This window comes from Oncorhynchus mykiss, chromosome 23 (assembly GCF_013265735.2).
Source record: "Oncorhynchus mykiss isolate Arlee chromosome 23, USDA_OmykA_1.1, whole genome shotgun sequence".
Classification (NCBI taxonomy): Eukaryota; Metazoa; Chordata; class Actinopteri; order Salmoniformes; family Salmonidae; genus Oncorhynchus; species Oncorhynchus mykiss.
In genome coordinates, this window is record NC_048587.1 from 19020060 (window position 1) to 19040928 (window position 20869).

Sequence of the window (20869 nt, forward strand, 5' to 3'; positions counted from 1 at the left end):
ATCTGTGCATGAGGGTGCGAACCTCCTCGTTGCCTGCCGGCCCATGATTGGTCTGTGTCAGCACGTGGTCCTCTGTGACGACAAATGTAGTAGTCGGAAATGGAACACTATTTAATTCAATATCACAATTTGTAGTGAACTTTAAAATAATTCACAGTAGCGATTATAAAAAACAACATTTTGAGCCCAAAACGGTCATCTACATTTTTTAGGGGGGGCCGTTCTGGCAATCGTAATTTACATTGGCTTTCTAGGGCAGACAAGGGCTTTTGGCACCGCTAGGTTGCTACGTAGTAGCTGACCAGCAGAGCTAGTGACTTCACGCCCCAGACCGGACACTGGGGGCTTGTTGCCAACCCACCCAGCCGTCAAGAGGAAGAAACGCCAACCAAACCACCTAACGTTGCATCAGCACAGTTATCTGTCAACTTCTCTGTCCATCTCTCCTTCTCTCTGGCTATTCTGTCTCATTGTTTTTCATTTGAGATCTGCCGCGTTTAGTTTGACATTGTATGCCAAAGCAGTTGATTCTGAAACTGTGAAGTAAAATGGAAAAATAGTAAATTAATTAGTTGTACAAAAGAAAGAAAAAAGATAATCAAATGGTAGTTGTGCCCCAGGGTGTTGGACCTCCCCCTGTCAGTCAAATCTGCAGGAGGCCCTAAGCCTGAGACCTGGGCAGAGCCCAACAGAAGCCCCCCTACCGGCCCTCTCCCCTTGGATCCACCCCACCCTCTACACAGACCCTACTACACCCCTCCACCCCCCTCTCCTCTCCTTTCACCCCTGTCCCTCCCATGCATCACCATGCATACCTAGGCCACTAATTCCGACCTGTCAATCCAATCAAAGGAGCACATGTATTTTAGTTTTTCCATTTTTTTCTTCCCCACTGAAACAATAAACCATCAGACCTCCTCCTCCATGCTTCACGGTGGGAACTACACACACGGAGATCATCCGTTCACCTACTCGGCGTCTCACAAAGACACGGCAGTTAGAACCAAAAATCTCCAATTTGGACTCATCAGACCAAAGGACAGATTTCCACCAGTCTAATGTCCATTGCGCGTGTTTTTTGGCCCAAGCAAGTCTCTTCTTATTGGTGTCCTTTAGTAGTGGTTTCTTTGCAGCAATTCCACCATGAAGGCCTGATTCACGTAGTCTCCTCTGAACGATTGATGTTGAGATGTGTCTGTTGAACTCAGTGAAGCATTTATTGGGCTGCAATCTGAGGTGCAGTTAACTCCAATATCTTCTGCAGCAGAGGTAACTCTGGGTCTTCCTGAAGAGCCAGTTTCATCATAGTGCTTGATGGTTTTAGCAACTGCACTTGAAGAAACTTTCAAAGTAATGATGGACTGTCGTTTCTTTTTGCTTATTTGAGTTGGTCTTGCCATAATATGGACTTGGTCTTTTACCAAATAGGGCTATCTTCTGTATACCAACCCTACCTTGTACAACACAACTGATTGGCTCAAATGCATTAAGAAGGAAAGAAATTCCACAAATACATTTTTTAACAAGGCACACCTGTTAATTGTGGGCTCCCGAGTGGCGCAGCGGTCTAAGGCACTGCATCTCAGTGCAAGAGGCGTCACTGCAGTCCCTTTGGCCGTTGTAGGCCGCCATTTTAAATAAGAATTTGTTCTTAACTGACTTGCCAAGTTAAATAAAGGTTAAATAAAATGTAAAAAATGAAATGCATTCCAGGTGACTAACTCATGAAGCTGGTTGAGAGAATGCCAAGAGTGTGCAAAGCTGTCATCACGGTGAAGGGTGGCTACTTTGAAGAATCTCAAATATATTTGGATTTGTTTAACACTTTTTTGGTTACTACATGATTCCGTATGTGTTATTTTGTGGATTTGATGTATTCACTTTTATTCTACAATGTATGAAATAGTAAAACTATAGAAAAACTCTGGAATGAGTAGGTGTGTCCAAACTTGATTGGTACTGTATATTGACACGGTTACAAGGTGTACTAGACAACATGAACAACATGCCTTTGTGTAGTACATACATGTAGTATAGTATTCAGTTCTTTTGTTTTGTGGTTTGTGTTTTTCTCTCAGCGGAGGAGTAAAGATCCCAGTCCTGAAAAATATGATGTTTTTACTGTAGTGTGATGACTGGCACCAGTGGCCTGGCTGATCTGTGTCCCCCATTGTTACTTCCTGTCTGGTAATCAGCTGAGGTACACAAAGCAGTCTGGGAGAGGGCAGGGTGAGGGTTATGGTGGCACTTTGTGTATCTGCAACTGTCTTTTATTTCCCATATCTCAGATGCTTTCACACACACACACACACACACACACACACACACATACACACACACACACACACACACACACACACACACACACACACACACCCCCCCCCCCCCCCCACCCAGACCGTGATAATCCCCTCCCACACATACAAAACACCTTCAACCTCTCCAGACACACAACCATAACTATCCACCCCCCTCCTCCACCCCAAACTAAGACTACCAGCATCAGCCCACCCCAACCCTGTGCATTAGCGTGACCACACTCCCTTTGACAGTAGACACATCAGAGAGAAAACATCATAACTAAGACAATGTTACACCTGCAGCACCAAACATAGCCAGTAAAGCAGCTGGTGCATCAGGATCTGAACAAGAAAGGAACCAAAATATACTGCTGATTCCAGGAATGACTTGTCTTCCGATGGTGGAAAATAGTGGCACAGGATGTGACCGAGATCAAATATGCTGATGCTCAAGTCATGGGCTGCCACAGTTTTTTAAGAGAGGGAAAGAGGTGAAGAAATATAGATGCAGGGAAAGGGTGAGAGATAGGAGGGAGAAAAAAGGTGAGAGGAAAGGGGACAGAAGAGAGAGTGAGACCGGGGGAAGAAGAGAGGGAGCAATTTGTTCTGTCTATTACAATGGTAGGTCTGATTTGTTCAGAAATCAAGAATTGTACCCTTTGTTTTTCAAGAAATCAGGACCTTTTTATGACAGATACATGCCTTGATTATATAACAGTCTCATTAAAATCAGTTCCTCTTTCTTGAATCAGTTCCTCTTTCTTGATACGTCTAGTGTTGCCACTAGAAGTGGGGCAAAGGAACAAAGGAACCTGGGGCAAAGGAACCTTGACCGGTCACCCATCGTGGCTTTGATTTTAATTTAATTTAACACGTTTCTTTTATCACCCATTGCAATTAATTCTGTGTCTTTTTCATCTCAATGGCACAAAGCCTATGATCAGCCATACAGATGGATCCCACACAAGTGGCGCTTCCGAGCGCACCCCAACTTTTCATGGTGCCTTCTCTCATGGATAAACAGGGAAAAAGCATCAAAGGATCCCAACCATCCCTCCGAGATTCCCGTCAAAGGAGCCCCACAATCGCCTGGCTGATTCCTGGCATTCCGCTCTGAAAAGAGGGGGTTAAATGTCTGCGTTGGGAGGTCGGTCTGTCATACAAATTGCACGGGCATTGTTTTTGGAGAGAACGCGTGTGACATTTAAAGGTGGCTATTGTTCGACCCGTACATTCCTGCCCAGTTCTGTGCCCCACGGTTCTCCCAGCTCCGGGGCTAAATTAGGTGGACGTGCAGCGGGTTGCGTGGCTCCCTGAGTCCCCTCTGTTTGTTTTAGGGCTTGAAAACCCCAGCAGGACTCTTTCTCTACCTGTCTGACGTCCTTTCAGAGGAGTGGCTGTTTCCCAGCGCGGACGTCCCCAGGCCCAGTTTAGACTCCAGACTTAACCTTACAAGAGCCCCCCCCCCCCCCCCCCCCCCCCCCCACCCATACTGCTTTTCAATAGTCCCCCGACACCAAGAGAGAATGCCCTTAGCTTCTCCCTTTTAAAAGTCTGTCAATTCATTAATGGTTCCTTTCACACACTGGGTGTGTGTATGTGTGTGAGTGTGTGTGGCCCTAAAGCCAACCTGACTCCTGCAGTGAGACCATACAGGCCCTATTCCTTCTAAGAAAAATGAAGGAGAGTCTGAGGAGTGGCAAAAGAGATTTTTACTTTTCAATTCATATTACATCTTTGCCTTACCTTTCGTTGTGGCTGGCAATGCTACATTCTTGGTCCGTAGCTCAAATTGTCCGTAAATATCAAAGTGAGCACAAGCCATTATGCACAAACTATTTAACAATCCAACCAACTTTTCTTCTAAAACATATTACACTATTGAATAATACAACCAAACCATATTACACTCTTTAATAATGGAAGAATTCACAAGTATGTGCAGACAATTAAAGTGTTTATTTTCTTGTCCATACACATTAAATTAGCTGACAATACACAGATAACTCCCGCTAGCTAGCTAGCTAGCTAACTAGCAACATGCTTCAGGATCAAGTAACGTTAGAGTATAAATAATGAACGTTTACCCCTCCAATACGAATATAAAAGTACAGTAAAAACGATATCATACAGTGTCATTCATATTATAATATAGGCTACACAGCTAGGTAACGTTAACTAGCAAGCTAGCTAACTAGCTAAACACAATTTCTGCATCCTCACATCAACGTGCTGGCTGTTATCTGAATGCTGATGTTTAGCTGAACCATAGCTAGCTAAATAGGAGCTCTTAGGCTTAAACTAGTGTATTAAAGTTACCTTAGAACAAACCAGGCTTCAATTTATCAATATCATGGAAGTCATTATATTAGGTCAAAGCAAATTGTGACTGTAAATCATGGTAATTCCCTGGGGAGATTTGAAGCTACGGCGACGGGCGTTTACTACAATTTCAGGTTAAAAAAAATCTATAAAACAAGTCTAAAAAATAAAGAAGAATGTCTGTACATTTCAGCTATTTCAAAAACATTGCTCTGGTATTAACTGTAAGAGTGTTGTCTCAACGAGACAAGTCTGTTTACTCTGCCCTGCTTAGAGGGGGGCAACTATCGGTCTATGCGCTACTCCAGACGTGACAAGTTCACAAGTTTACATTGCAGTAATATGTGTAGCCGAGGGTATTTCTGTGAAAAGTCTAGTAAGTGTGAGACCCTCTACTACAGACAGTCACTACCGTCTCATAACAATCAGTCACTCCCCCCTATGGTGGACAGTCAACTCACCTCTCAAAATAACTGCACTGTTGGCCTTCATTTTTTGTATTGACTCAAAAACCAAGGTCAGTAGCACAAGCTGCTCTGTAGGTTTTGAGTAGGGTCACAGTCACAGAACATTGGTTTGAGAGCAGCACGTCCCTCTTATCTTTCTGGGGTATACTGCCCATGCGATCTCTTTTGCAGGTTGCATGCCTCCCAAGTGTCCCTTACTGATCTCTGATCTCCCATGTGTCCAAACCCAGTCCAAATGTAAGACACCATCCGTGGTGGCATGCTATAATGACTCACCTTGTGATTTCACAGACAAACTTTTTTAACAAATCAAAAACTGAAAAATTGGGCGTGCAAAATTATTCAGCCCCCTTAAGTTAATACTTTGTAGCGCCACCTTTTGCTGCGATTACAGCTGTAAGTCGCTTGGGGTATGTCTCTATCAGTTTTGCACATCGAGAGACTGACATTTTTTCCCATTCCTCCTTGCAAAACAGCTCGAGCTCAGTGAGGTTGGATGGAGAGCATTTGTGAACAGCAGTTTTCAGTTCTTTCCACATATTCTCGATTGGATTCAGGTCTGGACTTTGACTTGGCCATTCTAACACCTGGATATGTTTATTTTTGAACCATTCCATTGTAGATTTTGCTTTATGTTTTGGATCATTGTCTTGTTGGAAGACAAATCTCCGTCCCAGTCTCAGGTCTTTTGCAGACTCCATCAGGTTTTCTTCCAGAATGGTCCTGTATTTGGCTCCATCCATCTTCCCATCAATTTTAACCATCTTCCCTGTTCCTGCTGAAGAAAAGCAGGCCCAAACCATGATGCTGCCACCACCATGTTTGACAGTGGGTATGGTGTCTTCAGGGTGATGAGCTGTGTTGCTTTTACGCCAAACATAACGTTTTGCATTGTTGCCAAAAAGTTAAATTTTGGTTTCATCTGCACCTTCTTCCACATGTTTGGTGTGTCTCCCAGGTGGCTTGTGGCAAACTTTAAACGACACTTTTTATGGATATCTTTAAGAAATGGCTTTCTTCTTGCCACTCTTCCATAAAGGCCAGATTTGTGCAATATACGACTGATTGTTGTCCTATGGACAGAGTCTTCCACCTCAGCTGTAGATCTCTGCAGTTCATCCAGAGTGATCATGGGCCTCTTGGCTGCATCTCTGATCAGTCTTCTCCTTGTATGAGCTGAAAGTTTAGAGGGACGGCCAGGTCTTGGTAGATTTGCAGTGGTCTGATACTCCTTCCATTTCAATATTATCTTAGCTTGCACAGTGCTCCTTGGGATGTTTAAAGCTTGGGAAATCGTTTTGTATCCAAATCCGGCTTTAAACTTCTTCACAACAGTATCTCGGACCTGCCTGGTGTGTTCCTTGTTCTTCGTGATGCTCTCTGCGCTTTTAACGGACCTCTGAGACTATCACAGTGCAGGTGCATTTATACGGAGACTTAATTACACACAGGTGGATTGTATTTATCATCATTAGTCATTTAGGTCAACATTGGATCATTCAGAGATCCTCACTGAACTTCTGGAGAGAGTTTGCTGCACTGAAAGTAAAGGGGCTGAATAATTTTGCACGCCCAATTTTTCAGTTTTTGATTTGTTAAAAAAGTTTGAAATATCCAATAAATGTCGTTCCACTTCATGATTGTGTCCCACTTGTTGTTGATTCTTCACAAAAAAATACAGTTTTATATCTTTATGTTTGAAGCCTGAAATATGGCAAAAGGTCGCAAAGTTCAAGGGGGCCGAATACTTTCGCAAGGCACTGTATCTGTGACCAACAAATGCGTATCTGTATTCCCAGCCATGTGAAATACATAGATTAGGGCCTATGTCATTTATTTCCATTGACTGATTTCCTTATATGAACTGTAACTCAGTAATATCGTAGAAATGATTGCATATTGCATTTATATTTTTGTTCAGTGTAGTTAAATCCAACTATGTTTCAGCAGAATTATGTTGCAGGAATGCTAACCTTATCCGTTTCTAACTAAATAAACTATTTCACAACAATAAACATTATGTAAACATTAATGTTACCAGTGCTCAATGCCTTCAGAAAGAATTCATACCCCTTGACTTATTTCAAATTTAGTTGTGTTACAGCCTGAATTCAAATGTCACCCATCTACATACAATACCCCATAATGACACAATTTTAGCAAATGTATTGAAATTCAAATACAGAAATGTCTAATTTACATAAGTATTCACACCCCTGAGTCAATACTTGTAGAAGCACCTTTGGCAGCTGTGAGTCTTTCTTGGTAAGTCTCAGAGCTTTCCACACCAGGATTGTGCAACATTTGCCCATCATTCTTTTCAACATTCTTCAAGCTCTGTCAAAATATGTTGTTGATCATTGCTAAACAACCATTTTCAGATCTTGCCATAGATTTAAGTCAAAACTGTAACTCGCCACTCAGGAACATTCACTGTCTTCTTTGTAAGCAACTCCAGTTTAGATTTGACCTTGTGTTTTAGGTTATTGTCCTGCTGAAAGGTCAAATAAAATCAAATTTTATTGGTCACATGCACATGGTTAGCAGATCTTAATGTGAGTGTAGCGAAATGCTTGTGCTTCTAGTTCCGACCATGCAGTAATATCTAACAAGTAATCGAACAACTTCACAACAACTACCTTATACACACAAGTGTAAAGGAATGAATATGAATATGTACATATGGATGAGCGATGGCCGTACAGCATAGGCAAGATGCAGTAGATGGTATAGAGTACAATATATACATATGAGATGAGTAATGTAGGGTATGTAAACATGATATAAAGTGGCATTGTTTTTAAAGTGACTAGTGATACATTTATTACATCCAATTTTTAATTATTAAAGTGTCTAGAGATTTGAGTCGGTATGTTGGCAGCAGACACTCAATGTTAGTGATGGCTATTTAACAGTCTGATGACCTTGAGATAGAAGCTGTTTTTCAGTCTCTCGGTCCCAGCTTTGATGCACCTGTACTGACCTCGCCTTCTGGGTGATAGCGGGGTGAACAGGCAGTGGCTTGGGTGGTTGTTGTCCTTGATGATCTTTTTTGCCTTCCTGTGACATCAGGTAGTGTAGGTGTCCTGGAGGGCAGGTAGTTTGCCCCCGGTGATACGTTGTGCAGACCTCACTACCCTCTGGAGAGCCTTATGGTTGTGGGTGGAGCAGTTGCCGTCGGGCAGTTGATACAGCCCGACAGGATGCTCTCGATTGTGCATCTGTAAAAGTTATGAGTGCTTTTGGTGACAAGCCAAATTTCTTCAGCCTCCTGAGGTTAAAGAGGCGCTGTTGCGCCTTCTTCACCACACTGTCTGTGTGGGTGGACCATTTTAGTTTGTACGTGATGTGTACGCTGAGGAACTTAAAACTTTCCACCTTCTCCACTACTGTCCCGTCGATGTGGATAGGGGGGTGCTCCCTTTGCTGTTTCCTGAAGTCCACGATCATCTCCTTTGTTTTGTTTTGTTGAGTGTGAGGTTGTTTTCCTGACACCACACTCCGAGGGCCCTCACCTCATCCCTGTAGGCCGTCTCGTCGTTGTTGGTAATCAAGCCTAGCACTGTAGTGTCATCTGCAAACTTGATGATTGAGTTGGAGGCGTGCATGGCCACGCAGTCATGGGTGAACAAGGAGTACAGGAGAGGGCTGAGAACACACCCTTGTGGGGCCCCAGTGTTGATGATCAGCGGGGTGGGGTGGAGATGATGTTTCCTAACCTCACCACCTGGGGGCAGCCCGTCAGAAAGTCCAGGACCCAGATGCACAGGGCGGGGTTGAGACCCAGGGTCTCAAGCTTAATGACGAGGTTGGAGGGTACTATGGTGTTAAATGCTGAGCTGTTCGATGAACAGCATTCTTACATAGGTATTCCTCTTGTCTAGATGGGTAAGGGCAGTGTGCAGTGTGCAGTGTGATTGCGATTGCGTCGTCTGTGGACCTATCGGGGCCGTAAGCAAATTGGAGTGCGTCTAGGGTGTCAGGTAGGGTGAAGGTGATATGATCCTTGACTAGTCTCACAAAGCACTTCATGATGACAGAAGTGAGTGATTTAGCTCAGTTACCTTAGCTTTCTTGGGAACAGGAAAAATGGTGGTCATCTTGAAGCATGTGGGAACAGCAGATTGGGATAGGGCTTGATTGAATATGTCCATAAACACAGCAGCCAGCTGGTCTGCACATGCTCTGAGGACGCAGTGAGGGATGCCATCTGGGCCGGCAGCCTTGCGAGGGTTAACACGTTTAAATGTATTACTCACGTTGGCTGTGGTGAATTAGAGCCCACAGGTTTTGGTAGCGGGCTGTGTCAGTGGCACTGTATTGTCCTCAAAGCGAGCAAAGAAGTTGTTTAGTTTTTCTGTGAGCAAGACATCAGTGTCCACGACAGGGCTGGTTTTCTTTTTGTAATCCGTGATTGTCTGTAGACCCTGGCACATACGTCTCATGTCTAGAGCCGTTGAATTGTGACTCTACTTTGTCTCTATACTGACGCTTAGCTTGTTTGATTGCCAAGGCGGAGGGAATAGCTACACTGTTTGTATTCGGTCATGTTTCCGGTCTCCTTGCCATGATTAAAAGCAGTGGTTCGCGCTTTCAGTTTTGAGCAAATGCTGCCATTAATCCATGGTTTCTGGTTGGGGAAGGTTTTAATTGTCACCGTGGGTACAACATCACCGATGCACTTGCTAAAAACTCACTCACCGAATCAGCGTGTACATCAATGTTGTTGTCCGATGCTATTCGAAACATATCCCAGTCCACGTGATCGAAGCAATCTTTAAGCGTGGAATCAGATTGGTCGGACCAGCGTTGAACAGACCTAAGCACCGGTGTTTCCTGTTTTAGTTTCTGTCTATAGGCTGGGAGCAACAAAATGGAGTTGTGGTCAGATTTGCCGAAAGGAGGGTGAGGGAGAGCTTTGTATGCGTAGCGGAAGTTAGAGTAGCAATGATCGAGAATTTTTCCAGCCCGGGTCGCGCAGTCGACGAGCTGATACAATTTAGGGAGTCTTGTTTTCAGATGAGCCTTGTTAAAATCCCCAGCTACAATAAATGCAGCCTCAGGATATGTGGTTTCCAGTTTACATAGAGTTCTTTCAGGGCCGTCGAGGTGTCTGGTTGGGGGGGATATACATGGCTGTGATTATAATCAAAGAGAATTCTCTTGGTAGATAATGCGGTCGGCATTTTATTGTAAGGAATTCTAGGTGAGGCGAACAAAAGGACTTGAGTTTGTGTATGTTGTTATGACCACACCACGACTTGTTAATCATAAGGCATACCCCCCCCCCCCCGCCCTTTTTCTTTCCAGAGAGATGTTTGTTTCTGTCGGTGCGATGCGTGAAGGTGAATTCATCATCCAGTGTCTGGTGGAAAGCAGACTGAACCAGGTTTTCCTCTAGGATTTTGCCTGTGCTTAGCTCCATTACATTTTATTTTTAATCCTAAAAAACTCCCCAATCCTTAATGTTTACAAGCCAACCCATAATATGATGTAGCCACCACTATGCTTGAAAATGTGTAGAGTGGTACTCAGTAACTGTGTTGTATTAGATTTGCCCCAAACGTAATATGTTGTATTCAGGACAAAAAGTGAATTGCTTTGCCCATTTTTGCAATATTACTTTATTGCCTTGTTGCAAACATGATGCATGTTTTGGAATATTTTTTTATTCTATACAGGCTTCCTTCTTTGCACTTTGTCAGTTAGGTTAGTATTGTGGGGTAACTACAATATTGTTGATCCATCCTCAGTTTTCTCCTATCACAACCATTAAACTCTGTAACTGATTTAAAGTCACCATTGGCCTCATGGTGAAATCCCTGACTGGTTTCCTACCTCTCTGGCAACTGAGTTAGGAAGGATGCCTGTGTCTTTGTAGTGACTTGGTGTATTGGTACATCATCCAAAGTGTAATTAATAACTTGTTGAGGTAGACCATTCAATTCTTGTGTGTCACCTAAGGAGTATTGGTGTCTCTGAGGGGTCTTTGGCCTGGTTTGCTAACTACCTCTCTCAAAGAGTGCAATGTGTATCGTCAGCAAATGTACTGTCTCAGTCACTGCCTGTCACCAAGGGAGTACCCCAAGGCTCGATCCTAGGCCCCACGGTCTTCTCAATTTACATCAACAACATAGCTCAGGCAGTAGGAGGCTCTCTCATCCATTTATATGCAGATGATACAGTCTTATGGCCCCTCAACAGATGTTGTGTTAAACACTTTACAACAACATTTTCTTAGTGCCTAACAAGCTTTCTCTAAACTTGCTCTGAACATCTCCAAAACAAAGGTCATGTGGTTCCCCCCTCACCCCACTGGTGTGATTACCTCGGAGGGTTTAGAGCTTGAGGTAGTCACCTCATACAAGTACTTGGGAGTATGGCTAGATGGTACACTGTCCTTCTCTCAGCACATATCCAAGCTGCAGGCTAAGGTTAAATAAAGACTTGGTTTCCTCTATCGTAATCGGTCCTCTATCACCCCAACTGCAAAACTAACCCTGATTCAGATGATCATCCTACACATGCTCGATTACGGAGACTTAATTTATAGATCGGCAGGTAAGGGTGCTCTCGAGTGGCTAGATGTACTTTACGATTCGGCTATCAGATTTGCCACCAATGCTCCTTATAGGACACATCACTGCACTCTATACTTCTCTGTAAACTGGCCATCTCTGTATACCCAGCGCAAGACCTCTATCTGAGATGCCTACTGCAACCCTCATCCTCCACATACAACACCCATTCTGCCAGTCACATTCTGTTAAAGGTCCCCAAAGCACACACATCTCTGGGTCACTCCTCTTTTCAGTTCGCTGCAGCCAACGACTGGAACAAGTTGTAAAAAACGCTCACACTGGACAGTTTTATCTCCGTCTTTACATTCAAAGACTAAATCATGGACACTTACTGACACTTGTGGCTGCTTCGCGTGATGTATCGTTGTCTCTACCTTTTTGTCCCTTTGTGCTGTTGTCTGTACCATGTTTGTGCTGCTACCATGTTATGCTGCTGCCATGTGTTGCTACCGTGTTGTTGTCATGTCGTGTTGCTACCATGCTGTGTTGTTGTCTTAGGTCTCTCTTTATGTAGTGTTGTGGTGTCTCTCTTGTCATGATGTGTTTTGTCCTACATTTTTATGTCTAATGCCAGCCCCCATCCTCGCAGGAGGCCTTTTGCCTCTTGGTAGGCCATCATTGTAAATAAGAATGTGTTCTTAATTGACTTACCTAGTTAAATAAAAGTTTGAAAAAATATATAAAAAATCACCATGCTCAAAGGGACATTCAATGTCTGCTTTTTTTTTACCATCTACCAATAGCTGTCCTTCTTTTCGAGGCATCGGAAAACCTCCCTGGTCTTTGTGGCTGAATCTGTGTTTGAAATTCACTTTTCAGCTGAGGGACCTTCCAGATAATTGTATGTGTGTGGTGAGGTAGTCATTCAATAATAATGTTTAACACTATTATTGAACTATTATTGAACACGAGTCCATGCAACTTATGTGACTTGTTAACCAAATTTTTACTCCCTACTCTCAAATTTGTATTTAGGTTTACCATAACAATACTTATTGACTCAAGATATTTCAGGTTTGAACTTTTTATGAATTTGTTTATGAATTTGTAAAAAAATAAATAAGTAAAACATAATTCCACTTTGACATTATGAGGTATTGTCTCTAGTCCAGTGACAATTTCTGTTAAATTTAATCAATTTTAAATTCAGGCTGTAACACAACAAAATGTGGCAAATGTCAAGGGGTGTGAATAATTTCTGAAGGCACTGTACCTAGGGCATCAGTCTCTAAGGTGCAGGGTAGATTACCAGGTGGTAGCTGGCTAGTGACAGTATCTAAGGTGCAGGAAAGGGTACCGAGCGGAGGCCGGCCAGTGATGACTGGTTAACAGTCTGATGACCTGGAGATAGAAGCCATCTTCAATTTTCTGTCCCTGCTTTGATGCTCCTGTACTGTCTAGATGGTAGAAGGGTGAACTGGCTGTGGCTCAGGTGGCTGATGTCCTTGATGATCTTCTTGGCCTTCCTGTGGCACCGGGTGCTGATGTCTTGGAGGGCAGGCATTGTGCCCCCGGTGATGTATTGGGCTGACCGCACCACCCTCTGGAGAGCCTTGCGGTTGCAAGCGGTGTAGTTGTTGTAGCAGGTGGTGATACAGCCTGACAGAATGCTCTCGGTTGAAGAGATGCTGTTGCGCCTTCTTCACCACAGTGTCGTTGTGGAGGGACCATTTCAAATCCTCAGTGATGTGCACGCAGAGGAACTTGAAGCTTTTAACCTTCTCCACTTAGGCCCCATTGATGTGGATGGGGGCGTGCTCTCTCTACGGTCTCCTGTAGTCCACGATCAGCTCCTTTGTTTTGTTGTCGTTGAGGGAGAAGTTATTTTCCTTGCTCCTCTCCGCCAGGGCTCTCCCCTCCTCCCTGTAGGCTGTCTCGTCGTTGTTGGTAATCAGGCCTACCACTGTTGTGTCGTCAGCAAACTTAATGATTGAGTTAGAGACTTACAGAGCCACACATTCATGAGTGAAAATGGAGTACATGAGGGGCTGAGCTGAGCATGCACCCCTGTGGGTCCCCCCTGTTGAGGATCCATGTGCCTACCTTCAACACCTGGGGTCAGCCCGTCAGGAAGTCTAGGACCCAGTTAAGCATGGAGGGGTTCAGACCAAGGGCCCTGAGCTTAGTGATGAGCCTGGAGGGAACTATGGGGTTGAAGGCTGAGTGTAGTCGATGAACAGCATTCTCACATTGGTGTTACTCTTGTCCAGGTGTGATAGAGCAGTGTGCAGTGCAATGACTATTGCGTCGTCCGTGGATCTATTGGGGGCGGTATGCAAATTGTAGTGGGTCTAGGGCAGGGATCATCAACTAGATGAGCGGATGGTTGGGGGGCCGGAGTGTAATTACAAATAATCAGACCCCTTCCCCTTTTCTACATTTTGTTGCGTTACAGCCTTATTCAAAATGTATTCAAAAAAAGTGTCCCTCATCAATCTACACACAATACCCCATAATGACAAAGCGATTAACATTTTTTGGGGTGCAAATTTATTAAAAATAAAAACAGAAATACCTTATTTACATAAGTATTCACACCCTTTGCTATTAGACTTGAAATTGAGCTCAGGTGCATCCTGTTTTAATTGATCATCCTTGAGATGTTTCTACAACTTGATTGCAGTCCACCTGTGGTAAATTCAATTGATTGGACATGATTTGGAAAGGCACACACCTGTCTATATAAGGTCCCATAGTTGACAGTGCATGTCAGAGCAACAACCAAGCCATGAGGTCAAAGAAATAGTCCGTAGAGCTCCGAGACAGGATTGTGTCGAGGCACAGATCTGGGGAAGGGTTCCAAAAAATTACTGCAGCATTGACGTTCCCAAAGAACACAGTGGCCTGCTACAAAGGCCTCTGTGTTCAAATTGCTGCAAAGAAACCAGTACTAAAGGACACCAATAGGAAGAAGAGACTTGCCTGGGTCAATACACATGAGCAATGGACATTAGACTGGTGGAAATCTGTCTTTTCGTCTGATGAGTCCAAATTTGAGATTTTTAGTTCTAACTGCCGTGTTTTTGTGAGGCGCAGAGTAGGTGAACGGATGATGTCTGCATGTGTGGTTTCCACCATGAAGCATGGAGGAGGTGTGATGCTGTGGAGGTGCTTTGCTGTTGACGCTGTTGGTGATTTATTTAGAATTCAAGGCACACTTAACCAGCAGGCTACCACAGCATTCTGCAGCAATACGCCATCCCATCTGTTTTGCTCTTAGTGGGACTATAATTTGTTTTTCAACAGGACAAGGACCCAAAACACACCTCTAGGCTGTGTAAGTGATATTTAACCAAGGAGAGTGATTGAGTGCTGCATCAGATGACCTGGCATCCACAATCATCCGACATCAACCCAATTGAGATGGTTTGGGATGAGTTGGACCGCAGAGTGAAGGAAAAGCAGCCAACAAATGCTCAGCATATGTGGGAACTCCTTCAAGACGGTTGGAAAAGCATTTCTCATGAAGCTGGTTGAGAGAATGCCAAGAGTGTGCAAAGCTGTCATTACATTTTTTTAAACCTTAATTTAACCAGGCAAGTCAGTTAAGAAAAAAATATTATTTACAATGACGGGTTACTCCGGCCAAACCCTGACGACGCTGCGCCGATTGTGCGCCGCTCAATGGGACTCCCAATCACGGCCAGATGTGATACAGCCTGGATTCAAACCAGGGACTGTAGTGACACCTCTTGCACTGAGATGCAGTGCCTTACACCGCTGCACCACTCGGGAGTCCCAAGGCAAAGGGTGGCTACTTTGAAGAATCAAAAATATAAATACTTATTTGGTTACTACTGTACATGATTCCATATGTGTTTTTTTTTCATAGTTTTAACGTCTTCACTATTATCATACAATGTATAAAATACAAACAATAAAGAAAAACCCTTGAATGAGAAGGTGTGTCCAAACCTTCGACTGGTACTGTATATCAAAGGCACTCACTCACTGCATGGGCCCGACAGACTCTGTTATGTGACGGTAATGACTCGTCAGTATTATTTTATCGACTCAACCATGTGTCTTTCCACTCAGGCATGCTTTGGGCCAGACTCAGGTATGTGACGGTGTGGAACCAGACATGAGATGGTCAGATCACACAATCAAGCCGCAGCTCTCAAAGGCAAGTGGCAGCCCCACATGCAGATACAGTCCTTCTGACAGATTATATGGTTATGCTCCGTCCTGTAATCTTTTCCTAGGCTCATAAAAGTGGTGACCTAAGAATTTGAGAATCCCGTTTTGCTGCTCGCCATCCGTCACACAGTGCTATTACGGGCTTTAATATATTGACGCAGATGTGAAGAGCGCTTTCATGGATTCGGGTTTTTATCTTCTCACCTTGGTGCCGGGCGTTTCAGAGGGCCACGAAGACCTTCAAGTGCAATCAGCTCAATTGTGTCTGTGAGACGTTGTATTCAGGCTATGAATTGAATGGCCTATGTCCTTGTGGGTTGAGGGATATAGGGGGCTCTCTATAAGACACGTTTGAGTTATGAGTCAATTATTCACGTGTGGCTTGAGTGGTATAGGTGTTCTTTGTCTGGCATGCATTAAGCCCTGGGTTTTAGCAGTAAAAAGAAAATGAGAGGTCGGTACCCCACACAGACACATAGCCCAGAGAGAGAGCCTCATCACAGACTCCCCATTGGCCAGGCTTAGACCCCAGGGCTGAGAAAGCTCTCATCCAATAAGACGCCCCGTGAGGAAAGCCCTCGTCCAATAAGATGGCCCCCTGGGGTGAGGCTGGCGGATTACCAGTCTGCCCCTGGTGTTTGGGGCAGTGGGGGCACGAGCGAGGAGGGGGAGGGAGTGCGGTCACCAGGGCCAGCGGGCACCTTTAAATGGTTGCTAGGGAGCAGGTATCAAAGGTCTGCGATTCGCACACAGTCACGGTCATGGAGGAATTAAACAGCAACAAAGAGACAGTTATTCTGCAATAATCCGCACTGTGGAGGGCAAGTTATTCTCCAATAATCAGAGCCGCTGAGGGGGCAGCCAACAGAGGACTGTGATCACAAGAGCATGGTACTGCTCATACACACACCCACCCATACACGTCCTTTGTGTACCCATACACACAAATATATATGTTTTACACACCACGCCGTTTTCTCTCTCTCTCTCTCTCTCTCTCTCTCTCTCTCTCTCTCACACACACACACACACACACCTCCATCCCGCACAGTGTCGTAGCGTGGGAGGATCCCTGTAATCGGCCTCAGAGCCCTCTCCCAGATAAGAGAGGTGTTGACTTTGATCTCCTCTGGGTGGTCTGGAGCCGGTGGAATTGGGAATATAGAGATGGAGAGAGAGGGCTGTCTGTGGGAATATGAAGATATACACAGAGAGCTTAGGGGTGAATCAAGGATCAACTCCAAGGAAGACTTAGATCGGTGACAAAAGTGTGTTGTCTTCCTCTCACTTTGAGATAAGATGAGTTATACCTAGTAGGGACTCCATTGATTATTCGTGGTTGCTTATGGGTGTAAGTGAACACTGTACATCCTCATTTGAAGCACTATGGACCTCCTGTATTCGACGAAAAGTAGCCAGCGGGCATTTATTGATACAGAGGATAGAGTGTACATGTAACATGTCTGTGATCTTAGGTGCAGGAACTGAACTGTCTCTCTCTTCATCTTTCTTCTTTTTCCTACTTTCTCTCTATTTCTCCCTCCTCCCTCTCACTGTCTCTCAGGTGTGAGTTGCTGTGTTGTCTAGGTTCAGAGTCCCAGAGGGATGCAGGTGTGGTGGATATAGATTATGAGTCGCCCTTCCAGCAGCTCACCTGTGGCTACGACGCCTATATCCACTCTTGGGACCTCCGCCTCAGCCCTCAGGTACGCCGTCCGTCCATCAAGCAAGCTGTCAATCAATACTTTTTTTTCTCCTTCGTATTCACGTATGTATAAATTGTCAATGTACTGTGGCTCATATTGTATGGCAAAATGTACCGCCACCAATATAGCACATGCATCAATATACATTATAAAACTGTTCATTCCGGCCAAGCATTATGACTTGCAAAGAAGCGTTCTGAGCCGTGCCAAAATGAGAATTAACGTCACGGCTACATCATACACTTCAATACACGTGCTATGAGTCAGCACAGCACACATAAGAGCACTAGCAACACAGTCTAGTCATTCTGCCTCCCCTCCATCTTCCAAAGAGAAAGAGTGCAGTATGTTACTATCCAGTCCGCACTGGGCGGTGCCCGTATTGATGCGGAGCGTTGCAGATTTCCACAACAAACCTGGTCCTGCTATCAAAGGAGACGGGGCCATTTGATTTGGGTGGTGTGTGTGTGTGAGGTGTTTTTGTGGGGAGGGGTCCAGTCAAGTAACACAAATAAAAGCTGATTGTCAGCTAGCTCTGGGGAGTTGAGTGGAGAGTTGGGCTGGGATGGGGGTCCCTCTTTAGACATCAATAATTCACACCACACACAGCACCCCCAGGGAGCCTCCCTGGGACGGTGAGGAGGCGCGGGGTGTCTGGACGTTGGGTTCCCGCTGAAAGCCGATGCCTGGAGGGTATCCGACCAGCGGACAGCAACACACACACAGCTCATTCTCTGTCTGATATACACTGTTGTCTTGGTGTTGTGAAGCACCTATCTCTTGTTATGGGTTCATGTTGTGTAGTGTTGTGGTGTATTTTATCAGATTGATCTATCATCTCATGGTCTTGTTGAATATGTACGTTTTGTGTATCACGTTGTTTCATCATATTTTTGGGGTTATTTCTTTATATTTATAATATGTTTTTTTTTTGGAATTGGGTAATGTAGTTATAATTGGGTAATGTAGTTGTAATAGTTTTCTCATCTGATGTGGTATTGTTTTATTTAGTTTTATGTAGAGATGTCGGTTTTTGTGTCGTGGCTGTGACATTCTCTGGGTGAGATGGTCAGAGTGTGTATGCATTCTCTTTACAAACTCTGCTGCATTCTCACCATGTCGGCTATAGGTTTGGCAGAGAGGGGGGAAACGAGAGAGAAAGAGAAGTCAGCCCAATGGGCCTTGTCTACCTCATGCACTCTTGACTCACATTGTCCCAGAAAAACACACTCCAAGCAACCGACACAGCCCAAACTCTCTCAGAGACACACAATAGTAAGTTACTGCTTGACTTTAACCTCAGTTGCCAAGACAGGTAAAGTGGTCTGGTGACAGGGACACTCCTTTGAGTCTGGTCGAATCAGGGCTATATGTGGATATATCTGGTGTCTCTCAACACTTTAGGACCCAATGACAGTGATTTGACCTCGTGCTCATTGGATTGCTAAAATTAGGACGAAGAAACGGTGTGTGCCTGTGTGTGTGTGCACGCCTGTGTGTGTGTTTGTGTGTGAGACTGACTCCAGACGCCTCTGTTGCCCTGCTGTCTGCACCCGGTCCCTGTGCATCACTTATTGATGAGGCTCTAATGGATGATCGATCTCCATTGGCAGAACTCCTAAAATATTTCCCCTACCACCACCTCCTTCCCCACCGCAAACCCAGCCAGCACTCCCAACACCCCAGCGCCTTTCCGTAAACAACAGATGAAGTTTCAGCATCCTCAGAAAACTCGCACACAAACCTCACAACATACACCGTACTCAAAACACACACCAACATACACAATCTAACTTACTCATGCACACACACATTTGCCTTCTTAAAATTCTTCAAAGTACACTCTCCAAATTCCAGTCACATTCTGTACTGTGAAGTAGTGGTCCTCGCCTAGGTCATCAAAGTAAGTTGAACCTAATGAATGCTGTAACGCTGTCGTTTTGGACTATTTCACCTCCTGCAATTCATAGTATTTCAAATGAAACAGATGTCTACTTTTTCACACACATCCTCCTGTCCAACAGGAAGTGTGTCATAGAGTGGGAGGAGCCTCACGACAGTGCCCTCTACTGCATCCAGACGGACGGGAATCACATGATTGCCAGTGGCTCCTCATACGACGGCGTCATACGGATGTGGGATAAGTGGCAGACCCGCTGCGTAGAGGTACGTGTGTGTAAAATCTATTTGTGTGTGGGTGACGGCCATTTATGACTGTTGTTTTCCTTGCCACAGATGTTTCAGCTATCCTCCGCTGTGAGCAGCCCAGTGTGGTCACCTGATGCAGCACTCCATCACTCTTCTTCTTGGTCAAATAGTCCTTACACAGCCTGGAGGTGTGTTGGGTCATTGTCCTGTTGAAAAACAAATGATAATCCCACTAACCAGATGGGATGGCGTATCGCTTGCGAATTCTGTGGTAGCCATGCTGGTTAAGTGTGTCTTGAATCCTAAAAAAAAATCACAGACAGTGTCAGCAGCAAAGCACCCTCACACCATCACACCTCCTCTTCCATGCTTCATGGTGGGAACCACACACGCGGAGATCATCTGTTCACCTACTCTGCGTCTCACAAAGACACGGCGGTTGGAACCAAAAATCTCAAATTTGGACTGATCAGAACAAAGGACAGATTTCCACCGGTCTAATGTCCATTGCTCGTGTTTCTTGGCCCAAGCAAGTCTCTTCTTCTTATTGGTGTCCTTTAGTAGTGGTTTCTTTGCAGCAATTCGACCATGAAGACCTGATTCACGCAGTCTCCTCTGAACAGTTGATGTTGAGATGTGTCTGTTATTTGAACTCTGTGAAGCATTTATTTGGGCAGCAATTTCTGAGTCTGGTAACTCTAATGAACTTATCCTCTGCAGCAGAGCTAACTCTGGGTCTTCATGAGAGCCCATCACACCTGCTATTTGAGCTGTTCTTGCCATAATATGGACTTGGTCTCTTTCCAGATAGGGATGGTATACAGAAGATAGTCATATCTTGTCACAGCACAACTGATTGGGTCAAACACATTAAGAAGGAATTAACTTTTATCAAGGCACACCTGTTAATTGAAATGCATTCCAGGTGACTGGATGAGAGAATACCAAGAGTGTGCAAAGCTGTCATCAAGGCAAAGGGTGGCTACTTTGAAGAATCTCAAATATGAAATATATTTTGATTTGTTTAACACTTTTTTGGTTACTACATAATTCCATATGTGTTGTTTCGTAGTTTTGATGCCTTCACTATTATTAAACAATGTAAAAATAAGGAAAAAACCCTGGAATGAGCAGGTGTGTCCAAACTTTTGACTGGTACTGTATATGCGGATACTACACCCTGAAACCAACATGGAAACCTCTGC

At 44.4% G+C, this 20869-nt stretch overlaps 1 protein-coding gene across 1 annotated transcript in view; it reads left to right on the forward strand.

Annotated features, from left to right (window-relative positions):
* The window catches only part of LOC110502399 (F-box/WD repeat-containing protein 4-like), a 31799-nt gene extending 11824 nt beyond the window's left edge, over nucleotides 1-19975 (forward strand). The window contains exons 6-8 of the mRNA XM_036960855.1: nucleotides 17375-17516; nucleotides 19541-19682; nucleotides 19752-19975. Coding sequence (XP_036816750.1) covers nucleotides 17375-17516; nucleotides 19541-19660 — 262 coding nt within the window. The 3' untranslated portion in view covers nucleotides 19661-19682; nucleotides 19752-19975. The remainder of the gene's footprint in view (nucleotides 1-17374; nucleotides 17517-19540; nucleotides 19683-19751) is intronic.
* Nucleotides 19976-20869: the final 894 nt, after the last annotated feature.